Source organism: Drosophila suzukii, chromosome 4, assembly GCF_043229965.1.
Source record: "Drosophila suzukii chromosome 4, CBGP_Dsuzu_IsoJpt1.0, whole genome shotgun sequence".
Lineage (NCBI taxonomy): Eukaryota > Metazoa > Arthropoda > Insecta > Diptera > Drosophilidae > Drosophila > Drosophila suzukii.
Window position 1 is genome coordinate 153,489 of NC_092083.1, and position 11,937 is coordinate 165,425.

The 11,937-nt window shown below is 38.7% G+C and overlaps 2 protein-coding genes across 3 annotated transcripts; one reads left to right on the forward strand and one right to left on the reverse strand.

The window, feature by feature from the left end:
• Positions 1 to 4,669: 4,669 nt before the first annotated feature.
• Positions 4,670 to 5,681, forward strand: Arf4 (ADP-ribosylation factor 2). Its single transcript, XM_017088513.4, has 4 exons — positions 4,670 to 4,827; positions 4,988 to 5,250; positions 5,326 to 5,451; positions 5,505 to 5,681. Exons 1-4 carry the CDS (start codon positions 4,761 to 4,763, stop codon positions 5,589 to 5,591), a joined length of 543 nt encoding a protein of 180 aa, XP_016944002.1. The 5' UTR covers positions 4,670 to 4,760; the 3' UTR covers positions 5,592 to 5,681.
• Positions 5,682 to 6,269: 588 nt separating this feature from the next.
• LOC108020330 (uncharacterized) lies at positions 6,270 to 9,129 on the reverse strand. Of its 2 annotated transcripts, none has more exons than XM_036820412.3 (2): positions 7,783 to 9,129; positions 6,270 to 7,723 (listed from the first exon to the last, which is right to left on the reverse strand). In XM_036820412.3, the coding sequence occupies exons 1-2, from the start codon at positions 7,815 to 7,817 to the stop codon at positions 7,459 to 7,461; spliced, it is 300 nt and encodes a 99-aa protein (XP_036676307.1). In that variant the 5' UTR covers positions 7,818 to 9,129; the 3' UTR covers positions 6,270 to 7,458. The 2 variants fall into 2 exon arrangements, with proteins under 2 accessions (XP_036676307.1, XP_016943952.2); XM_017088463.4 differs by having other exon boundaries at positions 6,274 to 7,726.
• Positions 9,130 to 11,937: the final 2,808 nt, after the last annotated feature.

Genomic DNA, 11,937 nt, shown 5'->3' on the forward strand with positions numbered 1-11,937 from the left:
AACTGTTTAGGTAAATAAACAGAAGAATTAACTGAATAATAATTTTCAAGTACACATATACCGAAAGTGGTGTATAAAGTGAGTATATGTAATTATTACATGAAAATTTGTTTAAATAGTTCTACAAATATTTCCGATATTTCCTAAATAAACAAGGAAGAACGACTATTAAATACCCGTTACTCAGCTAAAGGGACGTAAGGGAAATGGAGGTATGCAAGCAGCAAAGCGAGATTGAAATGCGCCACCTACCCGCGATGTCAGTATATGGTTATGTGAGCGATAGACAGATTTAAACGTTATGGGCGGTAGAGTGATCGTTGCAAACGTTTTTATGGATCATTCGATAGGTATTGACGGGACTAATACATTTAAGTAAAAACAAGGAAGAACGCTATAAAAAAAAATCTAGGAGCCAAAGATGCTGATGTGGCTGTTCGACTTCTTCACAAAACTTATAGAAGTCATTATTTTCAACAAGTAAAAAATATTAAAAAACTCGTATGTCTTACTTGTTTCCTAAAAGAAATTTTTTCGTTGATTTTTACTGCTGTTGAGTGCCATCCCCAAATGGAGTCATTACATCAAAAATAAATTCATTGATTAATTTACTAAAATCGGTCATTTCCGAGTCGATGCGGGTTTGCCATAGTTTTCAGTAATTTTAGTTTTCATTGAAGGCTTAATTTCAAGTGTAAAGCCTAGTACTCAGATCGACGAAAACCGCGAGCTAACCATAGGAGTGAGCGAGAGGCAAATACGCGGCTAACGCTTTTCGTCGGGTCTGTTTTTCAGCGCGGTACTCAGATGAGCTAGGGAAATACCAGAAAAAATACCAGATTTTGCGAGTGAATTTTCGATGAACGCCGTTAGCCGCGTCCCAAAGAATAGGAAATTTAATCTTTGGCGGTGTTCGTGCAAAGGCGATGTGGAAACTAAAAATTAAAAATGGAAGGAAAGCCCCAAAATCGAATCCAGAACGTCAGAGCAGATGAAATAGGACGCCAAATCCAAGCTTATGTTCTTTATTGCGGGATTTCACCGACAGGAACCAATTCCACAAAAGGGGCAAATTCGCAGAATAGTTGAAGTGTTGGAGGAGATCCACTAGAGAATCCCAGTGGGAAGGAACATGCCGAGTGGTACTTCAATCTCTACATGGACATCCTGCCGGGCGCGTCCTCGCAAAGAAAGTAAGATCTGGCCAAAAGAATTTGGTCGCGTTGTACTAATAGAAGTATCTTTTTTGCAGAACCACCAGTAATACGATCTCAGACGACCTATCCCTTAGGACTCCGGGCACCACCACCACCACCACCAGCTACTCGCTTCTATAGGGAGGAGGAAAATAGGGCGCCCGCTAAGGAACAGTTGGATAAGCCATAGCCAGCCACTGCCAGGATGCTGGGCGACTTCCTGCAGCATCAGTGGATCAACCCCGTTCCCAATCCGGCTCCCACTTCCTCAAGGTCTAATATGCCCATTGAGACTCGGAGCTGGACTGCGGTGGAGCGGGAAAGATGGCGGAGCATCCGTGGGACGAAAAGGAAGCTTTAAACTACTAATTTACATACATAAAAACATTTGTTGAACATTCCATTTATTTTTATTTTAATTTCTTTGTGTACCAGCAGACTCCTCCTTTTTAAAGTTAAATTTCAAACCCAACTGCTTGACAGTGAGACCATGCCACATGCATGGCGGGTGAACTTTGAAAACTTCGGTCACACTACAAAGAATACGATTTTTCGACTAGTGAAACTCTTAGCCGATCTGAGTACTAGGCTTAACCATTTTGATGAGCCTTACTAAGCATGCCCAAAAGTATGCCGTATTTTTTCAGGTTTAATGTACGTTTTGCCCGCCAAAATTTAATTTTACTTTGCCTAACATCTAAAATTACTTTTTTCAATAATTCCAGCTTCTTTTATTTCTGAAACCAAACAATCGAATGTAATATCGATATATCGAAAAGAGAAATATCAACTTTTTTGGCTCTTCACTAAAAAATGTTCACAATTTCTGTCATTCGGTGCTAGAAACTCGAAGCGAGCACACCATGGCTAACTTTAAAAATGCGGAAATTGTGGATTTACTTTCCAAATATAACAATGATATATCTTTAGTTGCTGGTTTTCATGACAATTGCATTTAAGCTATAAAACTTAAAGTATGCAATCTGAGATCCGAACACCATGTTAAAGGAGTAATTTGAAAAAATCAAGTATCAATTTTAACGAACGTCATTCGAATTTGTTAAATTTATTATTCTTATTTCCAATGCCCTTAAAACATGGTCCATCCGAGAGGGGTCGTCCGAAATTAAAAGGTTCGTAAATGTCTAACCGGTCGCAGCGTCGAGAAATTTAATAATGACTCACAGAAGTTTATTGAAGCTGGGACATATGCTGCAAAGAGGTTTGGGCATAAGAATCTTAGTTCAGCATTGAAAAGCATATTCCGCATTATTTACAAACAGTGGTACCCATAAAGTAAATAAATTTTTCATCAGGAAGACTAGCCGCTAGACTATACTAAACGCGGTGATCTCGGATTCCTTCGAATGCACCCCGCCCAAAAGCCGCCCAATATCGTCCGTATGAACGCTGATATATTGGAAACTATTACTATGTTTATGCTAAACGTTTCATGATTTCTTGAAAGCGTGAAATAAAATTTGCTTCTGGTTATGCGACGCGGCCGAATTCATGTATTTTATCAATCTCAGCTGACAGAGATGCCGGATTGGTGGAAAAAGGTGTAAGCGATAATTAAACCGAAAATTTTTTTCGATTCGCATGAAATAAACTTGCTTATATTAAAGATAAGGTGTGTCGAAATAAAAGATAAAAACTAGTTTCCATTGGCACTGAATAAAAAAATAATTTGTTAAAAGTATGGTGTATTTATATCGATCTGGCAACTCCGATAATTATATAGAGTTACCGGAGATTAATTGTGCACATTTCACGCTTTCAGGTTGAATTCATAGTCAACTTTCGTATGTTGCCGAATTCACGAAATGGCGTTTATGCACACACGAATCGGGTGAAGTTGCGAAATGAAAGCTTGAGTTCGGCATCGCATAAAGAGAGTCGGGAGTAGATTCGAGAGATTCTTGCGTACATATTTTAGCAGAGGCCACACCCATTCTAACTTTTAAGATCACTTTTTTAAAGTGTAACATTTAAAATAGATTTTATTTTATTCTGCTTGTCAATATCTACCGACACTCCGAGAATTGTTAAAGTCGGGCCATTAGTTTATAAGTAATGACCTTACGACAGTGTCTAGCAAGATCATCGTCAATGAGCAACTAGATAAAACTAAAAAGTGTAAAATTTAAAGTATATTAAAATGATAAAATGATCTTCACCTCCACTCAAAGGCATACTTGTTTAAAAATTTGTTGGCTGAGTAACAAGTATCTGAGGCACTCTACTATATTTCCCTGTTATAAATGTTGCCACATTTTGTAAAGCGCTCCTCATGACCTTAAGGCACACACGCAAGTAATTATAATTATTATTGTAAAATTCAGTCTCTCTAACTTAGTCCCCTTCTTATTTTAATTTAACTTTGTAAATTGTGACGTTAAGATCTCCATATATTTTTTTCTCGCCATGACGACGAATCTGCTGGTGCAGGAACATGTCGAGTGGGACTTCGCTCTCTACATGGACATCCTGCCGCGCGTGTCCTCGCAAAGAAAGTTCTGGCCAAAAGAATTCGGTTACGTTGTACTAATAGAAGTATCTTTTTAGCAGAACCACCAGAACGATCTCCGGCGAGTTCTCTACTGGGGAACCCCCTCCACCAGCTACTTGGCAGCTAAAGCGGAGAAGCGGAGGGCGCTTACTAAAAGACAGCTTGCCAGCATCCTGGCAATAAATGGTAATGTCAGTACCAGGATGCTGAGCGACCTTCTGCAGCATCAGGCGGAACAACGCCGTTCCCAATCCGGTTCCCACTTCCACGTCCAATATGCCTAATGGGACTCGGAGCTGAACTGCAGATAGAGCGGGAAAGATGGCGAAGCATACGTGGGATGAGAAGAAAGCCTTAAACTACTAACTTACATAAATAAAAACATTCAATTTTTATGTGCATCAGCAGACTCTCTTTTTTTCAATTGCTCCAATTGATTTGTTTTCCGTTGGGCTACAAGCCCAGCTGCTTGACAGTACATGCATTGCGGGTGAACTTTGAAAACTTCGGTCACACTACAAGGAATATGATTTTTGGACTAGTGAACCGAAATTCACTCGCGAAATCTGATTTTTTTTTCTGGTATTTGCCTCTCGCTCACTCCTATGGTTAGCTTGCAGCTTTTGTCGATGTGATAACTAGGCTTTACTCGCATCCTTGAATTGTTTCCGAAAGTCGCTATTTATTTTACAGAATTTTTGTTAATCCGGCTGCCGGATGATCTTTTCGTTTTTGGGGAGCGCAGAAAAGTTAATTTTATAATAGTTTTTGTGGGAGCAACTCCATCAGCTGTAATCATTTTACACATGTCAAAAATAACAATTGCTCCTAAAAAATGGGCTCAGTGGGTCTAGAGTATCACATCGAGTAGTTTTTGTTTCTCTTCCATTGTTTCAAACGAACCAATTTTAATTCTAAACATTCTGATTCTAGTATGTTATTCTAAATGTTCTTTAATAAATTTTGTTTTTAATATGCAGCCACACTAATCGAATGACTAGTTTACACGTCAATTTACTTAAAGAAAATATATCGCACTCGTATTAAAAAAAATGGGACTAACAATATCTAGCCTCTTAACACGTCTATTTGGGAAAAAACAAATGCGGATTCTTATGGGTAGGTTATTAAAGTAAGATATATAATAATAAATGTCCGATTTAGTCGATGCCTTCATCCAAAAAATACAGTCATGTAAATATTGCCTTATAGTTCACGGATTTATTATTCTCTAATATTAGCAAACCATCCCCAAATCTTTACATGCTTTTATACACAGTTGGCTTGGATGCGGCTGGAAAAACTACTATATTGTACAAACTTAAGTTGGGAGAAATTGTAACCACCATCCCCACCATCGGCTTTAACGTTGAAACTGTTGAGTATAAAAATATATGTTTTACCGTTTGGGATGTCGGTGGCCAAGACAAAATTCGTCCGTTGTGGCGACACTATTTCCAAAATACGCAAGGGCTGATTTTTGTGGTGGATTCCAACGATCGTGATCGTATTAATGAAGCTGAAAAAGAACTACAAAACATGGTAATCATTTAGTTTTAAGCGTATATGTATGAGTACTTATGTGCTTTCTAATACTATATTTCATTTTCGGCATAGCTTCAGGAAGATGAGCTTAGAGATGCCGTACTGTTGGTTTTTGCTAACAAACAGGACCTACCAAACGCAATGACAGCTGCCGAGCTAACAGACAAGCTGCGTCTTAACCAATTACGGAATCGCCACGTATATATGTGTTTAAATTTGTATTTCACTAGTATTTACTTAATTTTTTTTAGTGGTTTATTCAAGCTACTTGTGCTACCCAGGGTCACGGACTCTATGAAGGACTTGATTGGCTTTCAGCTGAATTGGCTAAAAAATAATTCAAAAATATTCTTTAAAATGTAAGATAAGAATTCGTATTGTCCTATGCTGAAAACTAGACCATAAATAAACTTGTACATGTATATAAATTCGTTTTATAGTTTTTTTTTTTTTTTGGGTCGCTTTTTGAACCATGTAATGTGTTCTTTAAGGAGGGGATGCTCTTTGTGTCTAAGAGGAACGCTATAGTCGACGGCCTTGACTGTAAGATACACGATACTCCGCTTAAGGGAATGCGAGCCAGATGGGCATATGCATGGAGTCGATAGGCTGTTTCTGAGACCGCACACCAAGCGTCTATTCCTTTATTTGCTTATAACTTAAAGGAATGGTCCGATTTGAACATTTTTTGGCATATATGTATATGGGTATTGATAAGCAGAACAAAGTGTCATTTACACTTTGCACCGCGATGAAAACAACTTGCTCTGCGCAGGAAGCCCAAGAATCTGCATGCTTAATCCCAACAATTTGGATGCAGATCATTTTATAACGTTACTCATTTTTTTCTTGAAAAAGTTTTTTTTAGTTCAAAAATATCAAGTAGTTTTTTTTAAAGAAAATTTGAGTGACTGTTGCACGCTACATGTTGCACGCGACAGTTTTTTCCGTTGTTTTGTAAGGTGGGTTTTCTTTAACCTTGACGTAAAATGAATGGTTCTAAACCAACTTTAACATATACCGATATGCCCATATTAGTAAGTATTGTCCTGAAAAAGTATCCAAGGACATATATTGGCTAGCTTAGTTGAGGAGCATTATTTAGAACAGATATCGGTGCAAAATCATATGTTTTGATCAAGTCTCAAGAATATTGGCTTGGTTAAAATTGACAGAGAATGTCCCTTATGTATGTACTTTATAGGGTCGGAAACGCTTCCATCTACCTAGTACATACTCTCCGACGAATCTAATATACAAATTTACTATACGACTATACCCTTGCAGAGGGTATAATGATTTCAGTCAGAAGTTTGCAACGCTAAATAATAATAATAAATGTAATATAGTTTATTTATTTTGTCGAATGTAATATCATTTTTCGTCACAATTGTTGATATCAGAAATTTTTGTTAAAGGCGCTTTCGCCACTACTTTTTACCTCGTTAAGAGGTGTTTTTGTTTGATATGTACATATGTATGTATTGTCTAAATCCGAAAGTGATTAATCCGACGCAACGGAATTTAATATATGTATGTATGTATTTCAATTCCGTTATTTATGCGCAACAATATTCCAGTTTCCTTTTTTCCGCCATTTTGTACACTAAACAATTTAAACAATCCAAAAGTTTGCAAATCCGCAATACGAATAAAATGATATTCCAGCTATTCTATTAAACACATAAATTTTCAAATATATTTTTAATTCCAAGTATGTGCATTATTCTGCGTTAATAATTCCCGATTCTAAAATTTTTGAGTGTCAATTTTATAGGTAATGGTGAAAATGATAGGGTAATATTTATATATTTTACATTATATAACAAACTTTTGACAGCAACCGTAGTTACTTCGTTTACGATGATGGCTTTGCATGCACTCTCGAACTGACAAGCAGCTGGGTTTGTTTTGTTGACGATTTAAAAAAGACGAATCTGTTGGTGCACAAAAAAAATATACATGGAATGTTCAAAGGATATTTATGTTTATAATAGTTTAAGGCAGCGTTCGGCAGCGCCCTATTAAGTGAGCATAGGGAATTGTTCTGCCCATCCGCTGCCCCCTAACGTATAACGTAGATGTGACTTCGGCATGGGTCTTCGGTCTTTTTTCCTTAGCTTCAGCGCGCTTTTTCGCTTCTGCGGCAGAGGTTCTGCGTCGCAGGGCGACAGAAATAAGTGCAAAGCAGAGAAACGTCACGCTTCAGCGCGCTGCTCGCCAACTTCGTGTCACACTAGTGCAAGGCAAACTTGTGGTGGCATGTGTATGCCGACCGCTGGTTTGAGGCTTCCATCTCGTGTCGTGGATGCTTCGCCATCTTCTCCGCGGGAGAAGTCCCATATCGGGACTCCTTTTTCTTCCTCCCAATAGAAGCCAGCGCGTCCTCGGATCTGCCAAGTAGCTGGTGAAGGTCGAGTCCTGCGATTCTCCAATGGAGAGCTCGTCGTAGATCTTATTACTGGTGGTTCTGCTAAAAAGATACTTATATTAGTACAACGTAACCAAAATCGTTTGACCAGAACTTACTTTCCTTGCGTGGACCCGCCCGGCAGAATGTTCATGTAGGGAGAGAAGTCCCACTCGTCATGTTCCTTCCCAATGGGCTTCTCGATTGGATTATCTTCAGCACTGCCATTCTTATATCCTGTTGTGGTATTGCTTCCTGTGGGTCAATTCCCACAATAATGGGAAACTTGGAGAAGGTTTGGACTAGACGTCTTTTTAGATCTGCACTGACCTCTTGCACATCTCGCGATGCCACAAAGAAAAAATTCAATATTTGGCTCATTCGTCTATTTTTGAACTATGTTGACGAAAAGGAATCGACCTAAAAGGCACCTTGCGCTTAACAATTATCAAACAAAAACACCTCTTAACGAGGTAAAAAGTAGTGGCGAAAGCGCTCTTAACAAAAATTTCTGATATCAACAATTGTGACGAAAAATGATATTACATTCGATAAAATAAATAAACATATTATGATCGTTATGATCGGACATAATTGCAGATTTTCAATTCTGCGGCTATATATAGTAGTTGTCTTCGCACGCTCTCTTGCGCCCTTCGCCACTACGTGTACTGCCGTCCACAGTAATAAATGGGCTGTAACGCATTGCGAAAGTTTGTGGTCCGCGTATACGCAGCGCAAGTTTGTTTCGCGAATATGCCACACCCATTCTAACGCCCACAAACCGCCCATGCCTGTGGCGACCACAATTTTTATGCTAGATAAAAATTTTTAACTGAAATGTATTAGTCTCGTCAATACCTATCGATTGACCCAAAAAAAGTTTGCCACGCCCACTTAAACGCCCACAAACCTCAAAAAATCGTAAATATGAACGTGGATATCTCGGAAATTATCAAAGATAGAGAATTGCGATCTCAGACTTAGATTCCGTAGTCTTGCACGCAGCGCATTGCAAATATATATTCAATGGGTATATTGGTGCAAACAAAATCATCTGCAGAGCTATCGAAGTAAGCATGATTTTCCCTCATGATGTCCGCAAATGAATCATCAAAAAATATTGATGATTTGTTCTACCCATGATTTAATTGATTGTTAAAAAAAACCCCGATTGTACATAAAATAAAAGATGTTTCCATTCGGAGTTGAACTCGCACCCACATGTTCCGCAGTTATGCGACGATACCCAGTATGACAGTTTATTGCGTCTAAGTCTGGAATGAGTTTATAACTTGCAGGTCGTCCAAGTATTCAATTGTCTGATGGGTGCAATCTTTTTAGTCTTCTTCTGTTCATAGGACTGAAGGGTGGGAGTCTGTTTGAGAGACAGTCTAAGTGATAGATGTACATTTTACAAACAGGATTCAGTTTGAGATTTCGAAAAATGGTAGTGTTTCTTGTATGTTTATCATATGTCTTAAAATATTGGCTTGAAAGGATTCAATTACAGGGTTGCCCATATTCGACGGACCCATCTGACGACGCCATAACTTTTGACAGAGATGCCAGATCGCTTAATGACATACCGCGTTTGAAGCGTCAGTCAAAGCAGATTTTTACCATGGAACAATACACGCCACGCGAGCGCTCTGAAATAGTTGAAATTTACATTCAACAGAACAAGTCAATTGTGAAAACTCAACGTGCTTTTAAAAAATTAAAAAATGTGAAAAGTGCGCCTTCTAAGAACACCATTAAGCGTTTATACGAAAAATTTACGACTGGTGAGGCTCTTTCTAATCCGAAGAGGCCAAATAAAAGTCGACCAAGGCGATCGGACGAGAATATCGCTGCCGTACGAGCCAGTCTTGAGATGTCCCCAAGAACATCCCAAAAACGCCGTTCTCAGCAGTTGGGCATGGCTCAGTCCACTTTACAACGGATTATTCGCGTTGATTTGCATTTGTTCCCGTACAAAATTCAATTGACGCAAAGATTGTTGCTTACGGACAAGCCTCGTCGATTGGAATGGGCCCAAAGAGTCATCGAAATGGCCGAAGATGACGATCAATTTTGGAACAAAATTATCATGTCCGATGAAGCCCATTTCACATTGAATGGGACCGTAAATAAGCAAAATTGCCTTATTTACGCCACTGAAAATCCTGAGAAGATTCAAGAAGTGCCTCTTCACGACGAAAAAGTCACAGTTTGGTGCGGCGTTAGTTCGAAAACGGTCATTGGGCCGTTTTTCTTCCAAAATGAAAATGGCCATGCTGTTACCATCAACCAGGAGCGTTATCGCGACATGATGACCAATTTTGTGATGCCAATTATTCGTCGAAAGCGTATGAGGCAGTTCTGGTTTCAACAAGACGGCGCTCAACCGCACACAAGTCGCATAACAATCGATTTTCTGAAGAAATTGTTTCCGGGCCGCTTGATGTCGAAAAGTGGTGATTTGGACTGGCCACCGCGTTCGCCCGATTTGACGCCGCCTGACTTCTTCTTGTGGGGATATTTGAAGTCAAAGGTTTACGTTAACAAGCCAAGGACCCTAGAAGAGCTCAAGGACAACATTCGTGAAGAAATAGCCGCTATTCCGGCCGAAATGTTGGCGAAAACGATGGAAAATGCTGCAAAAAGGGCACAATACGCCATCAACGCCAGAGGCGGCCATTTGAAAGATATCATATTCAAAAATTGATGTAAACAAATCTACTTGGAACAAATTAAATGATTAAGATTGCCAACCGCCAAATTTTTATTTTTTTCTTTGATTTAAAAAAAAAAAACATGGGTCCGTCGAATATGGGCAACCCTGTATTTTTATTGACGTGTTACAGGCTGTGCATCTATGCATTTTAATTCAATCTTCAGTAAAGATCTTTAACATAAAAATGACGTACTCTTCTAATTTTGCATATGTATACCATTGAATATGGTGATACTATCAAAAAACATTTATAAAAAACCCAACAAAAAAATCAATAAAAAAAGTAAAAGACTCGAACCTGCGTCATATCGATTTCTAACCAAACGTTTTAACCGTCTGCGCTATGGATGCAGCAGTCCGGCCGATGACAAATTCTGAAATTAAATATTTCGGTACGACAGATCATGCAAAAACAAATATTTAAATTTTTCAGAAAATTGTTCTGTTTTTTAGAGAACCCTCTACGATTTATGAAAAATTTCCTTCCTTTCCGATTTTATATAATTTAGGGTTAATTATACCCGTTACTCGTAGAGTAAAAGGGTATAATAGATTCGTCGGAAAGTATGTAACAGGCAAAAGGAAGCGTTTCCGACCCCACTAGGATCACTAGGGTCGCCGAGTCGATCTAGCCATGTCCGTCTGTTCGTCCGGATGAACGCTGATATCTCTGAAACTATAAGAACTAGGCGCAAGTTTGTTTCAGCGGCGTGCCACGCCCGCTCTAACGCCCACAAGCCGCCCAAACCTGTGGCGCCCACAATTTTCATGCGTGATAACAAATTTTAACTAAAATGTGTTAGTCTTGCCATTTTAACTGAAATGTGTTAGTCTTGCCAATACCTATCGATTGATCTAAAAAAAGTTGCCACACCTACTATATTTATATTGCGGGTAGGTGGCGCATTTCAATCTAGCTTTGCTTATTACATATCTCCATTTCCCGTTGGTCCCTTTAGCTGAGTAAGGGGTATCTGATAGTCGAGGTACTCGACTATAGCGTTCTTTCTGGTTTTATCTTGAATGAAGCTTTACAAACACGTTAACACTTATTTAAGGCTCCTGTTCTTTATAAATATAATTTATTTTGAAGAACTTGAGTAGTTAGCTCCGTCTAAAATAAAAGGACATGCAAAATATGGAAACATATTTTAATGTTACCTGCGATTTTAATGTAAAACAAGAGAGAACGCCATAGTCGATATCATCGACTATCAAATGCCCGTTAGGGCAGGGGAGAGCGAGGGAGATGGAGATATGTAAGCAGTAAAGCGTCTGTTTCCGAGATTGCATACTTTTCTTGCTTATAACTTTATAATGATTTGATTTGATTTTGGCATGTAAATGCATATTGATAATTAAAACAATATACCTATACCTCTTTTCCAAAATCTTGAAAAATTAAGCGCTAGACAGGCTTTAGCGTTATCCGCGTTTGTGAGCGTGGCACCCTGCTGATAAAGTAAAGCGCTGATAAATAAACTAGCGCTGCGCAAGAAGCTTAAGAATCTACATGCCAAGTCCCAACTATTTAGCTTTTATAGTTTCTCAGCGC